At 42.4% G+C, this 26,243-nt stretch overlaps 1 protein-coding gene across 5 annotated transcripts in view; it reads right to left on the reverse strand.

Annotated features, from left to right (window-relative positions):
- PPP1R12C (protein phosphatase 1 regulatory subunit 12C) overlaps window positions 1-26,243 on the reverse strand; it is a 114,478-nt gene that overhangs the window by 37,533 nt on the left and 50,702 nt on the right. For all 5 annotated transcript variants that reach the window (XM_075839910.1, XM_075839911.1, XM_075839913.1 and 2 more), the window contains exons 2-8: window positions 24,002-24,132; window positions 17,377-17,495; window positions 12,597-12,756; window positions 12,366-12,510; window positions 11,950-12,024; window positions 9,671-9,759; window positions 7,677-7,816 (exon numbers count right to left, since the gene is read on the reverse strand). In XM_075839910.1, the coding sequence (XP_075696025.1) occupies window positions 7,677-7,816; window positions 9,671-9,759; window positions 11,950-12,024; window positions 12,366-12,510; window positions 12,597-12,756; window positions 17,377-17,495; window positions 24,002-24,132 (859 nt within the window). The remainder of the gene's footprint in view (window positions 1-7,676; window positions 7,817-9,670; window positions 9,760-11,949; window positions 12,025-12,365; window positions 12,511-12,596; window positions 12,757-17,376; window positions 17,496-24,001; window positions 24,133-26,243) is intronic.

The following is a 26,243-nucleotide window of genomic DNA, read 5'->3' on the forward strand; positions in this document are numbered from 1 at the left end:
TAGCCCTTCAAATGTTTTGGGGGCCTTAATACTACTGACAGGTTTCCTTTAGGCTTTATTCACACAAGCGTGTCAGATTAGCCTGCGCAAAAAAACGGACCATATTTCATGTCCGCGTGCCATCAAAGTTCTTTCACTTCCGCATTAGAGTCCTTTGCGTGTGAAATCAGTTTCACGTCCGTGATTCTCTGCAAGCACTTTTTTTTATTTTTTATTTCTCAGCATTTCTTTGGCAACTGATGCGTGAAACACGGACAGCGTACAAATGTGGTCTGTGCGCTGTCAGTGTTGTTCACGTACCCATAGACTTCAATGGGCGACAAGGTCTGCAAAAACAGACCAAAATAGGACATGCAGTGGGTTTCCCGCAACGGACACACGCTGTGTGAAAAATCACGCATTTGTCTGAATAGCCCCATTGATTTGCATAGGTCCGTATGCGGTTAGTTATTTCAATGGACAGCACAATGACGCAGGCACGCTTGTTCGAATGAGCCCTTAAAGAGGGTTTCCCCCATCAGGGACATTTATGACATCCACAGGATAGGTCATAAATGTCAGATAGATGCGGGTCCCACCTATCTCTAGAACGGGGCCCCCTAAACCCTGTTCTACCGCTCTGTGTTCCCGTTGAAGCGTGTGATTTCCAAACATGTTAGATGAAAACCGTATATCTGGCATGCTACGCCGTTTCCGTAACTGCCAATCACTACTATAGGACTTACTGGAACAACATAGCTTGGCGAGCTACGCTGTTTCCATCTAATATGGCGAGAGTTCACACGCTTCAACGGGAGCACAGAGAGGTAGAATGGGGTTTAGGGGGCCCCGTTCTAGAGATAAGTGGGATCCGCATCTGACATTTATGACACATCCTGTGGATATGTCATAAATGTCCCTGATAGTAAAACCCCTTTAAAGGATTGTAAAATAGGACTGAATCCAAGCCTACCGTCCGTGTGAATAGTTTAGCAATTGTGGCTAAAAATGTCTATCAGTGTGTTTGGTGCAACTTTCTAAATACTTTTTATTAAAAAATAATTTTTACTTTTTGAGATACAGCTGCTTTATATCCTGTGTACAGAGCAGCTATCTCTAACTCTGAGACCTGAGTTCGTCAGATCCGTGGGACTGCCGGGTTCAGTGTCAGCGGGTCCTGTGTGTCTCACACGCAGGATCCACCTGTAATCGATCACGGCTAAGTTATGTCAGAGACACGCAGGACCCACTGACACGAGCGTATTTCACGTCCGTGTTATGCGCGTTAAGACAACGGACGTCACACAGACCTATGCAATTCAATGGGGTCATTCAGACATTGTGTTTTTCATGCAGCGTGGTACCAGATTGTCCCGCAACAAATAAGTCCTCACACGGCTCCGGTGGAGAAAAAAATAAAGAAGTTCTGGCTCTCGGAATATGGCGATGCAAAATGTGCAGTGTTTTCTAAAAGCGGATAAGATCCGACACCATTTATCAGTGCGACACCGGGCACACATCTATGAATTATTATTTATTTACCGCATTATTATACCCTCTTATTATGCCCTGATGTTCTCCGCACAGATTACATATAATCTGATGTACTCCGCACAGATTACACATGCCCCCACAATATAAACTGAAATACCAGCAAAACCCCAAACAGAATAACTACCAAGCAAAATCTGCGCTCCAAAAGCAAAATGGCGTCCCTCCCTTCTGAGCCCTGCAGCGTGCCCAAACAGCAGTTGCGCCCACATATATGGCATCACCATACCCAGGAGAACCCACTTAACGCTTTATGAGGTATTTGTCTTCTGTGGCACAAACTGGGCACAACATATTATGCACTAAAATGGCATATCAGCGGAAAATTGCAATATTCACACCATCCGCTGTGCATTAACCCCTTTGCGCACTATAACTTAATAGCACGTCATGGTGCGGGGGTTGATGTATGGAGCGGGCTCACCCCATACGCTGCGGGCGTCGGCTGTGTATTACAGCTGACACCCAGGACTAACAGACAGGAACAGCGATTGCGCTGTTACAGGAGTCTGTAAAAATAACAATATACTGCAATACATTAGTATTGCAGCATATTGTACCCGCGGATCCAATGATCGCTGGTTCAAGTCCTCTAAGGGGACTAATAAAATGTGTAGAAGAATTAAAGTTATTAGTAGTGAGAGAGAAAAAAGTTTAAAGTTTAAAAAAAAAAAAAAAACCTTTTCCCATTTTTCTTCTAAAGTAATGTAAAAAAAATAAACAGAATTGATATCGCTACGTCCGGAAAAGGCCGAACTATCACAATATACCATTATTTAACTCGCACAGTGAACACCGTAAGAAACTTAAATCATTTAAACCGCCAAAATCGCTGTAGTTTTCATTTTTACCGCACGGCGAAAGCTGTAAAAACTATATTACTATATTTTCCTATTTTTTTTTTCAGTTTTCCAGTACTTTTTATGGCACTTTAAAATGGTATCAATAGAAACTACAATCCCGCAAGAAATAAGCCCTCACATCACTCTACTGACGGAAAAAGAAAAAAGTTATGGCTCTTGGAAGGCGGGTAGTGAAAAACGAAAATAAGAAAGCAAAAAATGGATCAGTCCTGAAAGGGTTAATTCATTTCTAATGAAAAAAAATGTATGACCCCATGTGGGGTATTTCATTACCCGGGAGAAATTGCTTTACAATAATTGGTTGTTTATTTCTCCTTTATCCCTTGTGAAAATTCAACATTTTAGTGGAAAAAAAATTGTGATATTAATTTTTTCCGCCTAATTCTAATAAATTCTGCAAAAGACCCGTGGAGTTTAAATGCCCACTATATCCCTAGATAAATTCCTTGAGGGGTGTTTCCAAAATTGGGTAAGTTGGGGGGCTTCCACTGTTTTGGTCTCTCCAGTGCATTGCACACGTGGCATGGCACCGAAAAACAATCCAGCAAAATCCGTGCTCCAAAATCCAAATGGCGCTCCTTCCCTTCTGAGCCTTGCTGTGGGTCCAATCAGCAGTTTATTACCACATATGAAATATTACCGTAATCAGGAGACATTGCTTTACAAATGTTGGGGTGCATTTTCTTCATTACTTCTTGTAAATATTAAAAATTTCTATGTTTGAGAAAAAAAAGTAGATTTTCATTTTTACAGACTAACTAATAAATTTTGTGAAAAACCTGTGTGGTCAAAATGCTCACAATACCTCTAGATAGATTCCTTGAGGGGTGTAGTTTCCAAAATGGGGTAACTTTTGGGGTGTTTCCACTGTTTTGGCACCACAAGACCTCTTCAAACCTGACAAGGTGCCTAAAATATATTCTAAAAAAAAAAAAAAAAGGAGGCCCAAAATCCTCTAGGTGCTCCTTTGCTTCGGAGGCCGCTGTTTCTGTCCATTACCACACTAGGGCCACATGTGGGATATTCCTAAAAACTGCAGAATCTGGGCAATAAATATTGAGTTGCGTTTCTTCTGTGTTACAAAAACAAATGTATTAGAAATGAATTTCGGCCAAAAAAATAAAATTTGTAAATTTCACCTCTACTTTGCTTTAATTGCTGTGAAACGCCTAAAGGGTTAAAACACTTTGTGAATGCTGATTCGAATACCTTGAGGGGTGCAGTTTTCAAAATAGGGTGACTTCTGGGGATTTTCTAATATATAAGGCCCTCAAAGCCACCTCAGAACTGAACTGGTCCCTGAAAAAATGGCCTATTGAAATTTTCTTTAAAATGTGAGAAATTGCTGCTAAAGTTCTAAGCCTTGTAACGTCCTAGAAAAAAAAAAAGGACGTTCAAAAAACGATGCAAACAAAGTAGACATATGGGAAATATAAACTAGTAAGTATTTTGTGTGGTATAACTATCTGTTTTACAAGCAGATAAATTGTGGTGTTTTTCAGAAATAAATACCAAAATTAATCGACAAAATTTTTTCACTAACATAAAGTACAACATGTCACGAGAAAACAATCTCAGAATCGCTTGGATCGGTAAAAGCATTCCAACGTTATTACCACATACAGTAACACGTCGAATTTGAATAAAATCGGCTGGGTCCTGAAGGCCAAAATAGGCTGGGTCCTGAAGGGGTTAAAATTGGATGTAAGAAAGCAAAAATATATTCAGTAAAGCATTCCTATAGTCAAGGAAAGGGTCCAACCGATCAGATGGTCTCACATTTTAAAAGCTTGCCCTCCAATAAACGGACTATGTCTGATCTCCTGTATTTTTGTGTTTGAAGAAGGGACTATGCAAGGACTTCCAGCTTATCGCAATAGTCCATTGGGCAGCAGACCGATGACAAACCAATTTATATTGTGTATTTGGAAGAACAAGGTCAGCGTTCAATTACGGCAAACAGGGGATTACCTTGATACTGAAGTTTAATTTTGAGTTAATGAGACGTTGGACTCGTTTCCAGTGAGACCCAGTTATTAGACAAGACCACCAGATGTGTGCCAGAGATCTCACTCCACCACAAGTCCTGGAGCAGGTGTTGGGACACGTAGGGATACATTTAGACATGGTCTCTGAAGTCAGAGTGAGAACTTATAGGACGCCTCTTCAATGTTATTTGTGGGGGATAAAGTGCTCGTCTTATCAAAGATCTGGTGCCAAGTGCAATTCTGGAATATTCCCTAAATCCTTTTCCCAAGTCCTCATATATGAAATTGGATCCGTGTAAAATAAACTGTGAAATGGACTATAGAGTTGAGATAGGACCTTTAGCCCGTGGAGAATTGTGACAGATTACTTCAGAGGGTGCAATTTTGTAATCCTTTGTGGTATATTTAGGAAATGACGAAAAAGTCTATATTTGCATATACCTGTAATGTTCCCTTATAGAACCTGGTGGTCCGGACAGAGACCGGTTTGTTATTTTTATACATATTGGACACTAAATGTATGCCAGTTTGAGACCACCCAGAACATTGCCCTGGTGGGAAATCGGGGTTGAGAAGTGATTTCCTTAGCGAAGCAAACTTTTGGGGAAAAATACAAAGGTATAAGTTGTTGGGGGTCTCTAGAGAGTTGGACCCCCAAGTCAGTCAAGCGAGATTGTTTCCAATGTCCTAGGTTTTTGTTTTTTTTGGCCCGAGTAGAAATGTATAGATGCCCCTAACCGTCCCCCAAGACCAAACTGCAACAGTGCTTGATGTAGGTATTACCAGCAAGCCAAGTCGAAAAGCCTTTTGGAGTTGTTGTTGAGAGAGGATGCATGCAATATTTCATTCACGAAAGCCTACTGTTGTCGTCATTTTTTTTAATTATTATTATGTATGTATTTTTTTGTCTTTCACACGGCCAGTGCACTTCATTATAAGCATTTGCATGGAGAGCAGTTCCCTAAAGTACTTTTATTATGATTCTGCCTGTGATCCAGCAGACACGGCTTCATCAATCATCATGTGTCTGTCAAAAGGGTGAAGCAAATCCATGTCACTGCTCCATTATGAAATCACTTCACCTGTTAAAGGAAGCTATTCCTAGAACACAACTACATTCAAAAAGTGCTGTATGTGTGGTTTCCCAATGTTCTGGCACCACGCGGAAAAGTGGGGACGGCTCTACTCAATTTTAGCCAGTAGATGGCGCCATTAAACAAACTGAAAACCAACATTACTGCACATGTTCAACTAAAGGTCAATAAACTTATAGAGGATTATGAAAGGAGACTCCATTTCCAGTATGTAACGTAATGTTTAGGGTATATAATGCATCGAAGTCGTTTAATGCCCAGCTAATAAAAAAACAACATGAATGTTTAGTAAAACAGTCAGAAGTTCAGAACATTTAGTGAGGGAACAGAAAGCCATAATGGCAGCAAAATGACTCTGATTTTACTAGGCAAGAGTGCACCCCCCTTCCTAAGTGTGGTAATGAAAATCAGCACCTCCATAAAGCTCATCAGCAGAGGGAAGCATGAAGTGCTCTAAAGTTTCCTGCTAGACTGCTGCGCTGACTCTGGACTTGATATAACACAGTGGACCAACACTGCTGCTCAGTGGTCCAAAGTCCTGTTTTCAGATGTAAGTAAAATTTGCATTTCATTTGGAAAAATCGGTCCCAGAGTCTGGATGAAGAGTGGAGAGACGTCAAGACAAGTGTCTTGCGGTCCAGTGTGAAGTTTCCACAGTCAGTGATGGTTTGGAGGCCGTGTCATCTGCTGGTGTTGGTCCACTGTGTTATATCAAGTCCAGAGTCAGGAAATTTTCGAGCACTTCATGCTTCCCTCTGCTGACAAGCTTTATGGAGATGCTGATTTCATTTTCCAGCAGGACTTGGCACCTGCCCACACTGCCAAAAGTACCAATACCTGGTGTAATAACCACAGTATCACTGCGCTTGATTGGCCAGCAAACTCGCCTGACCTAAATTCCATAGAGAATCTATACGGTATTGTCAAGAGGAAGATGAGACACCAGACCCAACAATGCAGACGAGCTGAAGGCCTCTATCAAAGCAACCTGGGCTTCCATAACACCTCAGCAGTGCCACAGGCTGATCACCTCCATGCCACGCCGCATTGATAACACCTCAGCAGTGCCACAGGCTGATCGCCCCCATGCCACGCCGCATTAATAACACCTCAGCAGTGCCACAGGCTGGTCGCCTCCATGCCACGCCGCATTGATAACCCCTCAGCAGTGCCACAGGCTGATCGCCCCTATGCCACGCCATATTGATAACACCTCAGCAGTGCCACAGGCTGATCGCCTCCATGCCATGCCGCATTGATAACCCCTCAGCAGTGCCACAGGCTGATCGCCCCTATGCCACGCCACACTGATGCAGTAATTCATGCAAAAGGAGCCACGACCAAGTATTGAGGGCATATACTGTACATACTTTTCACTTGACCAACATTTCGGTATTAAAAATAATTTTGAAATTGGGCTTATATAATATTCTAATTTTCGGAGACAGTAAATTTTGGGTTTTCATTAACTGTTACCATAATCATCAACATTAAAAGAAAACAAATGCTGGGAATAGATCGCTCTGTGTGTAATGAATCTATAGAATTTATGAGTTTCACTTTTTGAATTAAATTACTGAAATAAATTAACTTTTTGATGATATTCTAATTCATTCAGAAGGACTAGTGTGTATATATATATATATATATGCGTTAGCGGTAAAAAGCAACTTAAAGAGGCTCTGTCACCAGATTTTGCAACCCCTATCTGCTACAGATGATTCTGCAGCAGCATCGGCGTTTGCAGGTAAGTCGATGTAGCTACTTACCTGCAAATGCTGATGCTGCTGCAGAATCAACTGTAGCCTCTGGTGCCGACACGATGCAGGACCTGTGAGTGACGTCACAGTGCTGCACTGCCAGAAGCTGGGCGTTCTGAAGAGAAGTGGATGATACTTCTATACACAACGCCCAGCTAGTAAAAGTAGTAAAAACGCCCCGATGTACGCACATAATACACGCCCACTTGTACTTTTACTTTTCAACACGCCCAGTTGTACTTTTGCAAGCCTCATTTGCATAAATACGAAAATGGTCATAACTTGGCCAAAAATGCTCGTTTTTTAAAAATAAAAACGTTACTGTAATCTACATTGCAGCGCCTATCTGCTGCAATAGCAGATAGGGGTTGCAAAATCTGGTGACAGAGCCTCTTTAAATGTAAAATAATAAATAGGAATTCTGACTTTGTATTCTCTTACCATTTACAGAGTCAATGTTTTCTTCTGAGCTTGAAGAACTTTCCTCATCGCCAACAGTTATCATTCCTAATGTTTTCCTCTCTTTTGACTGGTCTTGCACGGATATCTTTTCTTTGCTGCTCATTCGACACACAGAGCTTCTGAAAAGTGGAACAAACAAGGCCGGCGTCAGCAATGATATCACGACACTACAATGTATCGTCATTCATTCTGTGCTGCAGTTTATGCACGAGTCTCCCAGAATTGAAAGCACAAAACACCCCTGGCAGAGAACGCAATGACTGCAGGTGGCACACAGATCTTTGACTGGTTGCTCATTGTCAGTGATTTGCTGTATCTGCTGTGAAAACAGAAAGACTCAACATTGATACAAACGACAAAAATAAAAAGGTGAAGATCACAGCGGTCATATGTGCAACACGTTCCCAAAGCTGGAAAAGCTGTACCTAACACCACTGCTTACACAACTTCACAACATTACCATAATAGAAATGCTGAAAGTGATAGATCACAGCTAAGCGTCAACTGAACAGGCTTCATTCATGGCAGACATCTATTTATAGTGGGAGATGGGAGAATTAGAGGGGTTAACCAGCTTTGCAAAAATTATCTACAAAAGGGCATTCGGCACCAATGTTTGAAAATTCATTTTATTACATATGGGATTATTCAATGAAATAAACTCTTACTTTTTTACTGTTATATTAAGCCATGTTTCAGAAATTTTACTTAGTAGTCGAAGGGTTTTGCCTTTCTATGAACGAGTCTAAAGGTTGGAGCTTCAGCGAGGGCTTTGACCAATCAAGTTCACTGTTCCTTAGAAGAAAGTGGGAGGTCACACGACAGGCCAATCAGATGGCACCTCGTAGCATTGTATAGAGTCCAAGACCTTTATGTTCTTTTACACCTTGCACCCGAACAGAGGCGCTATCAAGGGTTAATAAAGAACAACTGTCTTCCAAGACACAGATAACGTACTCGCCCTGAATGGTGCGGCAGCGGTTGACAGAAGTAGTAAACATGGGGAATACCTTCGTGACCCTGCTGGAAACGAGCACGTGGGGGGCAATTACTCAAAGAAGATGACAAGGGTATGTTTATTCACCCACATTGGGTCTGTTTTATAAATGGTTATCTTCTGGCTGGAGTTTCACTCTAAACGTCACCTCCCATTTGGACAAGCCCTTTCCATATGCCATTTTATTACATAACAGAGAGGGTTCCCCAGGTTGGGACCCCCATCTTTGAGAAGAAAGCTGATTCAAAGAGTGACTACCACTCGCAGACCCATCTCGCCTATGTTTTAGATGGTCGTCGTATTGATTTAAATATGAACTACAGTTGAGCGTTTTGCTCCTTCCGCTGTGATCAGCGCTCCATATCAGGCTGAAGACGACTTACACAGAATGTTAATGAACACATTCAGCTTGACAGGGAGCACCGAATACAGCCTACAGGGTAGGGCACTCAGCTGAGCACTTCTGCGCCTTCATTTCAGCAACGCTCAGGGTTTTAGCACCCAGACACCCACCGATGCAAACTTTTGAGACGTCTCTAAGAATGAATCGAATGAAAAGAACTCCTTCAAAGGGTAAATTCACACACTCCAGACTTCTATGCACATATCGCACTAATTTACAGCGCAATATATGTGGATGCAGTTTTAAAAGCTCCATCCACATGTAGTGGAAAAAAAAAAAAATCAGCGTGCGTGAAATAGGGAGGCATGATGCAGATTTTTAAATATGTAGCAGATCTGCAGCAGATTGTCACAGCGGATTTCCCCCTGTGCACACAGCAAGTGTATGGGCTTTTGTGGAATGCCATCCACATGCATTTAATCACTGATTTTCGGACGCGGATTCTGCATTGAAAATCCGCAGGTAAATCAACAGCTTGTCCGCAGTGTCTGGACTTGGCCTAAGACCACCACACACAGAATAGAAGTGGCTTCTAACACAGATCTGCAGCAATGCTACACAATATAAGCTCACCTCCTGTGTTTACTAGTGTTTACAGTCTGTTGGTCCATGCCGGTATCAATAACTGCTCTTTTAAGATTTGCCTCTTTTTCACTCCGTAACTACAAAAAACGGCAACAGAAATACATTAGTGGGATCAAGAAATGTGTTCACAGAAATTTTTGCTTAAATGGTCACCGTCGTTTCAACAAACTTTGCATAAATCAATAGTAGATAAGAATATAAGACATTTTTAAATATATTTTATTAGAGAACATTGCCTCATTCTCCACTTATGAGCCACTTCTGCTCCTCCCACCTGCCTCCTGAACTGATAATTCACTCTCAATTCGCTGCTAAAATCTGTCTAGAGAGATCAGATAGATTATCAACTCACTGAGGGATCAGGTTACATGCTGCCCATAGAAGCCTACGGAGAGGGGGAGAAGGTAATAGGAACAGAGAGACAAACACAGACGTGCTGCTGCTGGTAAGAGGTATATGCCACTCCAGTGCTGGATTCTTAGTTATACTGCATGTCTTTTATTGTAAACCCTTGAATTTAATGACCGGTGGATGCGCTTCGAGCAGAAATCACCACCACCACATGTTCCCGGTAGCTGTAGATAAGTTTTGCCAAATGTTGGGAAGGAATTTTGGACCATTTCTCCCTGAAAAAAATGTTTTCAGTTGATCAATATTTCTGGGATGCCTTGCGTGCACAGAACTATTCGGGTCATGCAACAGCAACTCGATAGCGTTTAGGTCAGGACTCAGCTATTTACTTGTGTGCTTTGGGTCCGTGTCTTGTTGCATCACCCAATATCTCTTCAGCTTGAGCTCCTGGACTGCTGCCCTTACATACTCCTGTAAAATGTTTTGATACACGTTTCGATTCATTGTTCCCTTCCAAGGCATCCCCAGGGGCATCAAAGCAGCCCCAAACCACCATGCTCCACAGTTGTGATAAGGTTTTGGTGTCTGTGAGAATTGCACTTTTTACGCCAACCGTGGCGTTTTGCATTTGTGCTAAAAAGTTCCACTCTTGTTTTATATCTGACCGTAGAATATTTTCCAAGAATTATGTGGAACATCTAGGTGATCTCGGGCAATCTTTTCATTGGACACCAGCTGCATCATTCGTGGTGTTAGTCTTTTAAAACAATTCTAGTTCAGTGTTTTTCTAATAGAAGACACATGAACAGAAGTTTTTGCAGTTTGTAGAGTCAGTAAGTGTTATGCGGTCACCCCTTTCATATTGTGCTCTTGGAGGGACACCTGCCCACTCCTAGGTAGTGTAGCAATAGCCCTAAAATTAATCTGTCTAAACGAGGATTGATGTACACCAAGGCTTTAGCAATGTAGCTGTTTCCAGCTTCAGGCCTCTCTATAACAAGTCTTATAAAAGCAGTTTGCCTCGAGACATGGTTCGCACTACCAAATCTTTCATGGGAAGACCAGATTTGCCAGTAACCAGTGTGCCTTTATTTATTGGGCAAAGCACATGTGAACCTCACACTCACAAACTTAATATCTTCATTAAAACGCCTTTTGCCAAATAGCTCTTAAATAAGTCATTATCACGGACCTTTTTTGCCCTGCACTTTTGATGTTTACTCAATGTGCTCAATAAAAGACACGAGCAGTACAACTATGTGTTATTAGTTTATATGGATCGCCACACCGATCAGCTGTTCCGGCGCCCAGAGGCAGCCAGAGGCTATGCTGTGATCAGTGCTGGCAGCAGTAGGCTCCGACCACTGTATAGCGGCCATGTTGGGTCACTTGAACAGGAGAAGAGCTGCAGCACGGCCGCTATACAGTGATCAGAGCCTTCTGCTTCCGCCACAACATCTGCATAGCTCCCGGCTGCCTCAACAGCTGGTCGGTGCATGGTCCGGGTGACGGACCCCACTGATCATATACGAATGACCTATCCTGTGGAGAAGTCAACAGTATAAGACCCAACCCCAACAAGGACAACCCCTCTAAAGGTCTCAAGCGCACAGCAGAGCCCAGAAGCAAAGCTTGGGGAGATGCGGGAAAGCACTACTTAGATGAATTTTCCAAGGCATGCCCTTATCAATAAGCACTGCTACCCCCAGCCACTACCTCAAGACTACTGTGGCAAGGTTGCCTGTAATAGGTTCCATCGTGTTTCTGTCATTGTGTTCCTCATTTTGTCCACCAAAAACAACTAAATGTGCTGCCTTACTTTCTTCTAAGTTTGCACAGAGGTGACACAGATGTGAACAGAGCCTAACTTAGCTTAAATTCAGAAATAAAAAAAAGCATGTGTGAGCATTACTTACATCTTCCTGCTTCTTCTGCAGCTCTTCTAAAAGGCCAACAATCTCCTCATCTGCCACATCACAAGGCCTCTGACCCTGAAAGCAGAATATCCTGTGAGAAGGATACACGGCACATAACCAACCATGTACACAGTATGAAGACGACAGTATGAGAAAAGACAACAAAGGTCAAAAGCAGCTGCCCATGGGTGGGTATAGGGGCATTCTTTACCATCAATTGACGTGCTGATGTACCAGCAAATAATAGCCTATAGATTAAAAAAAAAGAAGGCCAATCTTTACTTAAAATAGCAATTAATATACCAGAGATTTAGTGAGGATATCCATTTATGGGGATTTTGTGACGGATCTTCATGGTCCATTCAGCATCATGATATGCTGTCCATGATGATTACATAATATTAATCAGGTCTTACCACATTATTGAGGGCATTCATGTCACAGAAGTTTTCCACCAGAAGTCGACAGGCATCTTCCACTCCCCAGTGGGCAGCGGCATGCAGGGGCGTCCAGCCATCTTTATCCCGCACATTTGGATCAAAATTGGCCTGAAGCAGAAGCCTAGTCAGAGAGTGTGGACAGAGGGACTTCAATGGCCAGCTCCAGATCCATTATGCAAAAGATGATCTCCAATTTAACCAGCTTACCTCATGACCTCTATGTAGCCTTTAGCTGCTGCCACGTGCAGGGCGCCGGCCCCAGTCTTTGGATGCCTGATGTCTTCCCTTTTCCCTGCATTCAGCCACTGTCGGGCGTCTTGAAGCATCACCTCCTCCTCCTCCCGCTTGGCTGCATCGATGTCTATGCCTACGATGACAAGAACATAATGGCATCTCAGAACTAGAAGTATAGAGAGGACTTGTATCCTATTAATATATACAGCGGTCGGAATTCTCCAGGTTCTTCTTCCATCCTCGCTCATTTCACCTCTAGATCCATTCTTTAGGGAGCCAGGAACTGGGAGCATCTTTGGATCTGTTCTTGGATCCGGCTGTAACTATTCGGCTGATAAACATATTACAATCTTATATACAGCTCCAATTTGTCTACAAACCTGGATCATCAATAGATGTTATATGGCAATAGCCTGTACCGATGTTTCAGGGTTCTCTGTACATTTTTAGTAAATTCCTTTAATCATCCTTGCTATAAATAATTATACAGTGAACTCTGCAGCATACGTCCCTCGAGACATATATTACACCAAGTATTAACTGGAAGACTACAGATTACCGGTTCTTAATATAGCTCTTGATATCACCAAACAGTTGTGCGAGATATAGCGGGATCATTGTGACGAACACATAAGAGGTGTATTTGTAGTCCGGGTTAAACCCTTAACATTTTACCCTGTATTATGATCTGGCCCTTTCTCCTTTGGCTTAACCTTAGCTCAGGCTGCTGCTGCTCCATTCTGCCCTCATGCTTTACACTGCAGTATTGTGTCCTGAGATTGGCTGCTTTGTATTATAGCCCATCAAGAAGTCTGTGCATATTGACATATGCAGTCAGCACTGCCTCCCGGTAAATGACATATGCACAGACAGTACTGCCTCCCGGTAAATGACATATGCAGACAGTACGCCCTCCCTGTAAATGACATATGCACAGACAGTACTGCCTCCCTGTAAATGACATATGAACAGACAGTACTGCCTCCCTGTAAATGACATATGCACTCAGTACTGCCTCCCTGTAAATGACATATGCACAGACAGCACTGCCTCCCGGTAAATGACATATGCACAGACAGCACTGCCTCCCTGTAAATGACATATGCACAGACAGTACTGCCTCCCTGTAAAGGATATATGCACAGACAGCACTGCCTCCCTGTAAATGACATATGCACAGACAGCGCTGCCTCCCGGTAAATGACATATGCACAGACAGTGCTGCCTCCCTGTAAATGACATATGCACTCAGTACTGCCTCCCTGTAAATGACATATGCACAGACAGTACTGCCTCCCTGTAAAGGATATATGCACAGACAGTACTGCCTCCCTGTAAATGACATATGCACAGACTGTACGCCCTCCCTGTAAATGACATATGCACAGACAGTGCTGCCTCCCTGTAAATGACATATGCAGACAGTACGCCCTCCCTGTAAATGACATATGCACTCAGTACTGCCTCCCTGTAAATGACATATGCACAGACAGTACTGCCTCCCTGTAAAGGATATATGCACAGACAGTACTGCCTCCCTGTAAATGACATATGCACAGACTGTACGCCCTCCCTGTAAATGACATATGCACAGACAGTACTGCCTCCCTGTAAATTACATATGCACAGACTGTACGCCCTCCCTGTAAATGACATATGCACTCAGTACTGCCTCCCTGTAAATGACATATGCACAGACAGTACTGCCTCCCTGTAAAGGATATATGCACAGACAGTACTGCCTCCCTGTAAATGACATATGCACAGACTGTAAGCCCTCCCTGTAAATGACATATGCACTCAGTACTGCCTCCCTGTAAATGACATATGCACAGACAGCACTGCCTCCCTGTAAATGACATATACACAGACAGTACTGCCTCCCTGTAAAGGATATATGCACAGACAGCACTGCCTCCCTGTAAATGACATATGCACAGACAGTACTGCCTCCCGGTAAATGACATATGCAGACAGTACGCCCTCCCTGTAAATGACATATGCACTCAGTACTGCCTCCCTGTAAATGACATATGCACAGACAGTACTGCCTCCCTGTAAATGACATATGCACAGACAGCACTGCCTCCCGGTAAATTACATATGCACAGACAGTGCTGCCTCCCCGTAAATGACATATGCAGACAGTACGCCCTCCCTGTAAAGGACATATGCACAGACAGCACTGCCTCCCTGTAAATGACATATGCACAGACAGCACTGCCTCCCTGTAAATGACATGCACAGACAGTACTGCCTCCCCTTAAATGACATATGCACAGACTGTACGGCCTCCCTGTAAATGACATATGCACAGACAGTGCTGCCTCCCTGTAACTGACATATGCACAGACAGTACTGCCTCCCTGTAACTGACATATGCACAGACAGTACTGCCTCCCTGTAAATGACATATGCGCAGACAGTACTGCCTCCCTGTAAATGACATATGCACAGACAGTACTGCCTCCCTGTAAATGACATATGCACAGACAGTACTGCCTCCCTGTAAATGATATATGCACAGACAGTACTGCCTCCCTGTAAATGACATATGCACAGACTGTACAGCCTCCCAATCTCATTAGGCATGGGAACCACATGCCTTCCTGACTTGTGAGACAGAAATTGAAAGCCGATTTCAGAAAGTGCATTTCTCTACAAATAGAAACAATGGTTTGCATAACACAACAAGTAAAAGAGAGAAGAGGTTATGGTACTTTTCCACCGTCCAATTCGTTGATCGGCATTGGTTTGCTCCTTTCACAAGGAACTAGTATGGGGACGAGCGCTCGTTCCCATACATTTCCATCATGTCGGCAGCACATTTACCTGTTTTCGCAGGGAGCTATGCGGACGACAACGATAATATTTTGGGCATTTAAAACAATACAATCAGCCGATGAACAAGCGTTTGCTTGTTCATCGGCTGATCGTTGCCTTGTTTACACAGGGCAATTATCGGGAACGAGAGTTCCATAAACACTAATTTCCTCGGTAATTGGCCGGTGTAAAAGGGCCCTTAGAGATCGAGAGAGTTCTGGACAAATTGCAAACAGTGGTCTACATTTCACCTATGGCTGTGATAAAAAAAACTCTACAATGAATCAACAGGGTTACAGATTTTCTCTGCTCCTTCCCTACTATAGGTTAAGATTGATCAGGCTTTAGTCACCTAAATCGATATTCGCAATGTATGAAGTGCAACCAGAATTTGTGAGTGACCCGCGTCTGCAGCTTTTTCATCCCTTTGCAGGTCTTTAACCCTTTCACGGCCAAGGATGTATGTAATACATCATAGGACTTTAAACGCTTGACACGGCTAAAATATAAGGACTAGAGCTTAGATCTAGATGCAATATTCATGGTGGAGCACTCAGCTGGTCACAGAACTGGATGAATAATCTTAGGAGGGGGGGGGGGAGCTGCAAGTGATAGCAGAAAGAAAGATCTCATCCTATTACAGTCATCCCTCCACCCCGTACTACCTACAGTGACCTCAGGGGGGTGATAAAGGAACTTTCCTTATGTTGTCATCCCTCTTACCAATCAGGGATGTGGTCTCTTCAGTTCTGGTGATTATGTGCAGATACGTGCATGTAGACACAGGTATAAGTGGACTGTATGTACTCTGCACATCATATACTTTTATCTTTAGAAGCTGTTGTGCATCTCAGGCTTGTCTGCTTGGGTCAGACTTTTACCCACAAAGATTGAGTATTTATGTCTTTTTTTAAACAATGTTTCACTTTGATGCAAAATTACATGAATGCTCCCACGTGTAAATTGTTGAGCAGCATTTTGACAACGTGCCAGGCGTCCGCTTTCATAAAAAAAAAGTGGGTATGGAGGTACATTGTTTTTATTTATTTTTTATTGTAGAATTAAATTATTTTTTTGTGCAGGTCAAAAGTACAAGAGAGGAATTTTCTCTCTACAAGCTTGCTCAGTGGGTAGGCCTTTCCTAGAATGATGCAAGAGCTGTGCACCGATGCAGCTGCATCCCCCTCCTCTCTGCCTTCTATTGTATCAGATCTAGACAGTTTTTTGGGACTGTGAGGAAGTTTCTGAATATTTACATAAAATCTGCCAGCAGAGAAATAGAAACTACAGGCTGCTGAAGGTATTACATAAGATATGATACAAAGTTTGATGCATAACCTGTACTAGGGATTAATTTAAAAAAAAAAATTATATATATATATATATATATATATATATATATATATATATATATACAGGCACACTAACACTAAACCAGTTATTCAATGGCCATACATGAGCATGACAGAATGGCCTTCTAGGACTTCGACCATATACTACTACACATCCTGTTATATGGCCAATTTTACCACAACAATCCTCTCCGTTGTAAGGGTGTTATTTCAGGACATTGTTGTTTTATGGTTAAAAAAATGACAGTAGTGACTGCTCCTGGATGTTAAAGTATAGCCTGTATTTAATGAGGGTTGCCCCATCGGGGCAACTCGCGTCCACACGCCCCATAAGTCTTTGAAAGTGCCAGAGAAGCATAACACTTCCGTATGCGTATTCTACATTTATTCCAGCTTTTAAGCTTTGTTTGACCTTCTGGAATAAATGATTTAAAATCTGTTTGCATTGTGGAAATGTTTTGCTGTGTAGTCAAGGGTCGTGCCGGCAATGGGCCTCATTTTCCAGCATGAAGTAGTTTTCCTGTCATGAATTAATTGCTGCTGTTTGGAAGAAGATTAGCGAGTGCCAGGACTCTCACCTCTCTTTGTAATTTCTGCACGAAGCAGAGTCTCCATACAGTCATCTTCAGCAATGTCCAGTGGAACATCCCCGTCACTGTTCACAGCAGCAATGCTGGCCATATGCTTTAAGAGATACCTGGAAACAGGTTAAAAAAAATAAAGTGTCATGAGTCTGCAAAGTAGTCAACAGCTTTAAAAATATATGCACCAGGTAAAGTATAAAGCCATATTGAGGGCCTACTCTTAGCAAGTGGGACTGAGCAGTGTAAACAATGAAGTGAAGGCGGCACTCATTGTACTGATCGGCAAAAGGCCACCATATATTTTGAAGGAGTTTTCTGGCTTGAATTAAAGGCTATGGACACCAATTTTTATTACATTCTCCCATAAAAAAAACAAAAAAAAAAAACAACCAAAATCATTAATCAAAAATATCCTATCGTTTGGGGCTACAGCTGCTATTCAGACCTATGTGTCTCTGTGGTAATCGGCAACAAACAAAACCATTGTACTTCCTTCCATCTGTCCCCAACTTCAAGGCCCTGTTCACATCACGTCCGAGACTTTCACCATGCACATAGGTCAGGAGTATTGCCCAACATATACTGCTGACTGAAGCGCTGATGAATGCCCTTGTATAGTGGAATAGGTCACCCATATGCTCCCAAAACAAAAAATACCACAGTATAATTTAATGCAGGATGCCTCCTCAAAGACATGATTAGACAACGCTTTTCTATAAAGCAAAAAATAAAAAAAAGTATACCAAACTGACAGATGCCATAAGGTCACTCTTTTGGTGTCCATGGGGTGAGTGGAGCCCTATAAATAAGTTTGGAAAAGTTACCGGCATATACACTAAACTTGGTGTGAACAGAGCCTAACATTTGGTAGATTAGAAAGAAGTAGGGGACAGATGGAAGGAAGTATGACTTTGTATCAGACCATAAAAGGTTTGTTTTTTTTTTGTGGTCGGTTACCACGTACTATTCATAACGCAGTATCAATTTCCTTCTGCTCCCTTTAAAATTAAATTTACATTAAAACTGGAAAGCCTTTTTAACCCTTTAAGAACACAGACAGTTTTTATGTTAAAGGCTGTAGACGCCATCGACATGAATTATTTTTTTTTTACACATGTTCGTAATACCTGGTGTCAAAGTTGCAATAAGACTCATGCTGCAATCTTCATTCTTTCAATCATTTTCAGACCCGCTGATATTCAGTTTGCAATATGTTGTTAGTTTCAGACTTTTCTCATGTGGTTGTGTCCCTCCCAGTAATAAATGATATGTGAGGTCTGTGTGTCCAGGATGCTGCTACCTTCATTAGCTCTTATATAGCACCACAGCTTCATTCCTGTACTGCTTTCTCCTGCTACAGCCATAAAGGGGTCTCTTCTCCCTCGTCTGGACACCTATACTGAGGTGTGTGTGATTTCCCCCTCACTTTGCAGTGTTTTTGTAGGCCTTTCTCTCCTTTTTCTCTACACTGTTAGCCTGCGTGATTCCCCCCAGCTTTCCTCTCTATGTACACGCTGATAAAGTTCAGCCTATGTGATCTGCCCTCCCTAACTATGCTTTCTCCCCTCTCCACACTCTGATCTGCCATTTACAACCTCCTCCCTCTCCCTGCTGCCATTTATAAAATGGAGAGTCGATCTATGTCAGAATCAGCAGTACAGCCAGTTATGTACAGGAGTTAAGGTCCATTTATACAAGCAGATATTCATATTAGCCATCTTTGATACGATTGCTGTAAATGATCTAATAGAAATTACACACCAGTATTTACACAACATAATTGTCTCAATCGAAATTCATTGTTTGGTTGCCTATTTAACAATGTCACATTTTGGCTATCAAACTATTCATGTTTACATACCAGAATGTCATAACGACCAATGATTATTTGCACAATCGAAGAGTGTTTAATCGCTAGCTGCTACACGTATTCACATTAAGCGATTATCGTGCCTGCCCGCTTGTTAGCGTTGGAATCTGTCCAATTAGCTGCCTGTGTAAATGGGCTTTTAATTAGACTCTACAGCAGTAAAAAACGGTAGGACATTTTTAGTGAAGACTATTTAGAAAGTATCTTAATTTTGCATTAAGGAAGCAAACTAGCAAAAAAAAATAAAAAATTCAGTGCAAAGGACTAAAAAAAAAAAAAATTTTACTTGCTGTCCCACCGCATTTTTTTTCTTTTTCTTTTAACAGCCATAATTTTTTTATGTTTTTATTGTTGCAACTCTATATGGGCACATTTTCTCAGTGGCACTGTTAGGGTAAGGCCACACGATGCAGCCACGTTGCATTTTCAAACCGCAGCAAGTCATTTTTTAATAGAAGTCTAGGGTGAAATTTGTGTTATGGACAGACTGCTGCTATTATATTACAATGTGTTTTTTTGTGCAGTTGACTGCATCTTCATAATGTCCGACTGCATGCGGTTAATGACCGCGCTGCCAAAGTTGTTGCTGAACTGCTTGTGGTTTTGCTAACAGTTCTGCAATGCATTGTAATGAACTATATACAGGAAGCACGTAACAGTTTTCACTGGTGTTGAAGTTTATGTCCATCAATTATCTCCTTTATAATGCTGCAGTTCTGTTGCGTTTTTTTTTAGAGACAAACAACGAATGCAGTTGACCACATGCGGTTCTCATATGCAACAAAACCGCGTAAATGACGAACTGTGTAGCCTTACCCTTAACACCTTAGTGACTGCCCCATAGTGTTTTTAGGGCGGCCACTAATGGGCTTTATTCTGATGCATCGGCCTTTTTACAGCGCTGCATCAGGATAAACAGAGCAGGGAGCCGTTAAAGGTCCCTGCTCTAACGGGTGAGATCGATATATCATATCGATCTCGCCTGTTTAACCCCTCAGATGCAGCGCTCAATAGCGTGCACCGCATCTGAGTGGTTTTGGAGAGAGGGAGGGAGCTCCCTCTCATCCCGACACCCGGCGATACGATCGCCAAGTGTCTGTGTCTCCAATGGCAGCCGGGGGCCTAATAAAGGCCCCCAGGTCTGCCTGGAGCGAATGCCTGCTACATCATGCCGGAGGCATGACCTAGCAGATGCCTGTCCGTTTTAAACGGCTGTAATACACTGCAATACAAAAGTATTGCAGTGTATTATAATAGCGATCGGAGAATCGCATATTAAAGTCCGCTAGTGGGACTAGTAAAAAAGTAAAAAAAAAAAAGTTTCATAAAGTTATTAAAAAAAAATTTGAAAAAAATGAAAAACACACCTTTTCCCCTTACAAAGTGCTTTACTATTAAAAAACAAAACAAAATAAAAGTAAAAAAGTTACACATATATGGTATCGCCGCGTCCGTAACGACCCCGATTATAAATCTATTACATTATTTAACCCGCACGGTGAACGCCGTAAAAAATGTAATAAAAAATGATGCCAAATTTGCTGTTTTCTGTGAATCCTGACTTTAAAAAAAATGTGATAAAAAGTGATCAAAAAGTCGCATCTACTCCAAAATGGTACCAATAAAAACTACAAGTCTTCCTGCAAAAAAAAAAAAAAAAAAGCCCTCATACAACCGCATCCGCGAAACAATAAAAAAAAGTTATGGCTCTTCAAATATGGAGACACAAAAACAAATAATTTTGAAAAAAAAAAAGCGTTTTTACTGTGTAAAAGTAGTAAAACATACAGAAACTATACAAATTTGGTATCGTTGCAATCATAACAACCCGCTGAATAAAGTTATTGTGTTATTTATATCACACGGTAAACGGCGTAGATTTAAGACGCGAAAAAGTGGCGAAATTTCAGGTTTTTTTCTATTCCCCCCCCAAAAAAAAGTTAATTAAAGTTAATCAATAAATAATATGTACCTCAAAATGGTGCTATTAAAAAATACAACTTGTCCTGCAAAAAACAAGACCTTATACAGCGATGTCGATGCAAAAATAAAAAGGTTATAGCTCTTGGAATTAGGGATGCACGGTGCATCGAAACTTCGATACTGTTTCGATACTGTGCATCCCTAAACGGTTCGATACCGCTATTTCCTGTATTTCGATACTGAGCTGCGAAGCCGCACAGCTCCGTATAGTAATACATGAATGTATGGGAGCGCGGCTGTGTAATTCAGCCACAGCCCCGCTCCTGAGTCATGATACGTTCGCGGGGTCAGGATGATGCGATGCGGCCGGCGCTGCACTAATGATTGCCGGCACTGGAGACAGAACATGGCGGGCACACTGCAAAACACCCCCATGTTCTGTCCTCAGTGCCTGAAACTCCGCTCATTAGTGCAGCGCCGGCCGCATCACCTCATACTGACCGCGCGCGCACTTCCTGTCAGGAGCGGGGCAATGGCTGTATTACACAGCCGCAGCCCCGCTCTATAACGGCGGAGATCAGAGAAACCTCTCATCTCCGCCGTTATTCCCCTGAATGCTGCGATCACAGCGGACTGCAGCATTCAGGGGAAAATGAGAAGGGGGGATGCCCCTGGATCGCGTCACAGGGAATTCCTGTGACGCGATCGAGGGCCATACCATATATGGGCAGACAGCCCAGGGTCTATTGACGGACCCCAGGGCTGTCTTACCATATTTCATGTTGTTAGGACATACCCAAGTATGTCCTAACAACTGCCTGTGTACTATACATACACAGGCTAATGTACTGGCACATATCTGATATATGTCTGTGTGTTATCTGTCCACAGGCTAATGTACTGGCACATATCTGATATATGTCAGTACATTAAAGTTTAAAAATAAAGTAAAAACAAAAACGCTGTCAAAAAATGAAATAAACACGGCTTTCATTCACTTATTAATGTGAGGCGCGAGGTGCGATGAATTTACCCTCCATGTTCCTCACATTAATAGTAATTAACCCCATCATGTACCTCGCACATTAACCCACTATGACTGAGAAACATGATGGGATTAATTACTATTAGGCTGGGTTCACACGACCATGTTACGTCCGTAATGTACGGAACGTATTTCGGTCGGAAGACCCGGACCGAACACACTGCAGGGAGCCGGGCTCCTAGCATCATAGTTATGTACGACGCTAGGAGTCCCTGCCTCGCTGCAGGACAACTGTCCCGTACTGTAATCATGATTACAGTACGGGACAGTAGTTCCACGCAGAGGCAGGGACTCCTAGCGTCGTACATCACTATGATGCTAGGAGCCCGGCCCCCTGCAGTGTGTTCGGTCCGGGTCTTCCGGCCGAAATACGTTCCGTACATTACGGACGTAACATGGTCGTGTGAACCCAGCCTCAATGTGAGGTGCGTTCAAAATTCATCACACGTCGCGCCTCACATCAGAAAACTGAAGATTTTTTTTTTTTTATTACTGTTGGCAAAGTATCGAAATTGGTATCGAAATCGCAATACTAAATGAAGTATCGGTATCGAAGTCCAAATTCTGGTATCGTGACATCCCTACTTGGAATACGACGATGGAAAAACGTAACAAATGGCTTGGTCATTAAGGTCTAAAATAGGCTCGTCATCAAGGGGTTAAGGTACATAAACATTCACATTTAACTTTTATGTTTTGCTTTTTCTATGCTGTTCATCATGTGGTATAAATAATATACCAACTTTAATCAACAGGGCAGTTACAATTACGGCTAGAACACAAATATATATTTTTATGTTTGATCACTTCTATTCAATAAAAAAAAATCATTACGGAAAAAAAATGTTGTTTTGGTTTTAATCTACTTGCATATATCTATAAACTGATAGTACACAGGCAGTTGTTAGGACATACCTAAGTATGTCCTAATAGGAAATATGGCCAGACAGCCCTGTGGTCATTCAATGGACCCTGGGCTGCCTGCCCATATATGGTATGTCCATCGATAGAGTCATAGGCATTCCCTGTGACGCGATCCAAGGGGCATCCCCCTTGAATACTGCCCAATACTTAGTCAGCTTTAATCGCAGAATTCATGCGAAAAGCAGAAGAGATCAGAGGTTTCCCTGATCTCCGTCGTTAGAGCGTGGCTACGGCTGTGTAATACAGCCATTGCCCCGCTTGACAACGATGGGACCAGCGTTTTACTAATGAGCGGCGACGCTGGCCCTGAAGACAGAACATGGGGGTGTTTTGCAGTGCGCCCAACATGTTCTATGTCTTCAGTGCCGGCGCTCATTAGTGCGGCGCCGGCCGCAACACTTCATGCTGACCATGCACGCACACACTTGTCAGGAGTGGGGTAACGGCTGTACTATACAGCCGCAGTCCAGCTCGGACTACATTCATGTGTTAAAATACTAAGCTGTGCGAGTTAACAGTATTGAACCGTTTGAGGGTGCACAGAATCCAAATAGTATAGATATTTCAATGCATTATGCAACCCTTCTCTGTAATGACCTTTGATACATACATTTATACTTAGTAGAGTTAAAGACAGCTGAGGGCTGACCTAATAACTATGTATTTCTTGTATACTCGTGGCAGAAGTCATACACAATGTTCCATGTGCGATATGACTAGCATGCCGCTAGATGTACAGCCATCATTGAGTAACATAGCGGCAACACCAGACTTACTAATAGAAGACAATTTAAGAAAAAAACAAAAACGCAGTTATTAATGTTACACAAAACGCGCATAATTAACCCTTTACTCACTCTGCTATTTCCATGTAGCCACAGGAGGCCGCAACGTGTAACGGTGTCCATCCTTCGTTGTCCGCTTGATTCACATTGGCACCATGGTTAACTAGGAATTCTACCACTTCTAGGTTCTCATCTATACATGCCTAGCAAAAAACAATATGACACAGTCAAAAACAAGAAAAATAAATAATGCAACAAATTGCACATATACAGTTACAGAATAATCCCCAAAACAAGTAGGAGAAGAAGTTTTCTGCCAATTCTTCTACTTAGTTATTGTATTCAATTTATCAGTTGTAAAAAAGCTGTGTGACAAATAATGTAGCTGCCATTACAGCGCCCTCCGCAGGTGAATGTGCAGGGAAATTGCTAACTTTGTTTTTCTTTCCCTCGATTTAAATGGGTGCCATGAAATAAGAAAAAAAAGTTACTGCTTTATTCCAGAAATAGCGCTCCTTTTTCCCCCATGGCAAGGTATCGTAGCACTGGTGAAATAATTCACTGAATATAAGAGGTACTATTTTAAAATCACCATTATCATATTGATTTTGCAAAAAAAAAAAAAACATTGATCATTACTGAAATTCTGAAGACTGACGCAGGCATGTTGAATTTATATGGGAAATAAGCTGTGGTGAGAAGAGTCTACTAGCGATCTCCCCATCATGGAAGCACACATGCTTAGCTGAGCCACATGTTTATGCCTAACATTTAAAATGGGGTCTCTTGAACCCCCCCCCCCCCCCTACCTTGTCCCTCTGCTTTCTGGCCTCCTAGTTACGAGGTGGCTTAGAGTATTGAAACAGTCTAGCTACATTGTTTCCGTAACTTCCATAGAAGCCAACAGGAATTCGGGAAACAACGTAGAACAATGAGATACTCGGTTTCTGTAGTTCCCGAAACAATGTAGCTTGCACAGGTATGCGGTTTGGGTACTCGCGGCCACCTTGTAACTCATTATCTGGAGAGCAGCGACAGTGGGACAACATACATCGCGGGCCGGGTTCAGTTTTAAAGATAGGTGTGGGTCAGACGTGGGACCCGCATCGATCAGACATTTAAAGCTTATCCTGCGGATATGCTATAAGGGAACATTCACGTGGCGGAATTGCTGTTGAATTTCCGCTGCGGACAGTCTGCTGTGGAATTCTCCAGCGGCCGTTTTTTACAGTTGTTTCAATACATTTTTAGGCAAGTTCGTTCAGACGTTGTGGAAAACTCCGCTGCGGACCATAGGCTGCGGTGCAGAATTTTCCCTCCGCAGCATGCACTGTCTGTTGCGGAGAATAATTTCACTGCGTATTTCAGACTTTGCAATGCAAAAACTGAAATCTGTGGCAAGTCCGCTGTGTTTTCTGCAACGTCTGAATTACCTGTCAAATATGCAAATGTTGGTGCAGATTCGTTGCGTAATTGCCCCATATCTGCACCAAGATTTGCAGCGGAAAAACTCTGCCACGTCTGAACATGGCCTAAATGTCTAAAAGGGGGAATACCGTTTAAGAGCGTTTGCAAAGTTGCTTCACTTTTCATTTAAGATTCAGTATAGCAAATAAAACACTTGTTGGGAAGGTGGATGGGGCTATTAATAATGTTTTTTCCTTTCACTGTTAACCTAAATTCGCAGTTTCCAGGCTGAGAATCAGAAAAATAGACTTGGAATGGAGAGGAGCGTGAGTTGAATGACAAGGTGTCTGTGAGGCATGACTGTCCATATTAAAATATCTGGTTCAAGCTACAGAAGGGAAAAAAAATAAATTATCTGGTCAAAATCTGCACATATGAAAGCAGCAGCTGGCAAGCTCGACCGTGAACTACGACAATCCCCGTCCCCTGACCCAACAGATGGTGCACTGCGCTAAGTTAGCCAGCGGTCAACATGTCAAATCCATTAGTCGCGTAACGGCCAAACTAACCGGGCACTTACAAACATCATACTCCATGCTCTCTCTTTACTAGGGTCTGTGTAAGGATTATCGGTCAGCTCAGGCACTTTATAAACCATGCTCATTCAGGGGCCCTCAGCCATTTCTCGAGCTTCACTGCAATAGTATGCAAGAAGAGAACGCAGGTCAACCAGGTCAGAGATTACACAAGTGAAGCTAACCGAGAGAAAGTAGAGAACCAAGGGTCACGCAGGGTTTGAAAAGGGAGACAGATGTACGCGGGTGATTTCTGCTCTGTAGTCAAAGCCTTCTATGTGAAGCTGTTAAATGGAGTCTATGTAAAGAATACTTCATAACGCCCCATGCAC

Source organism: Rhinoderma darwinii, chromosome 10 (genome assembly GCF_050947455.1).
Source record: "Rhinoderma darwinii isolate aRhiDar2 chromosome 10, aRhiDar2.hap1, whole genome shotgun sequence".
In the NCBI taxonomy this organism is placed as follows: domain Eukaryota; kingdom Metazoa; phylum Chordata; class Amphibia; order Anura; family Rhinodermatidae; genus Rhinoderma; species Rhinoderma darwinii.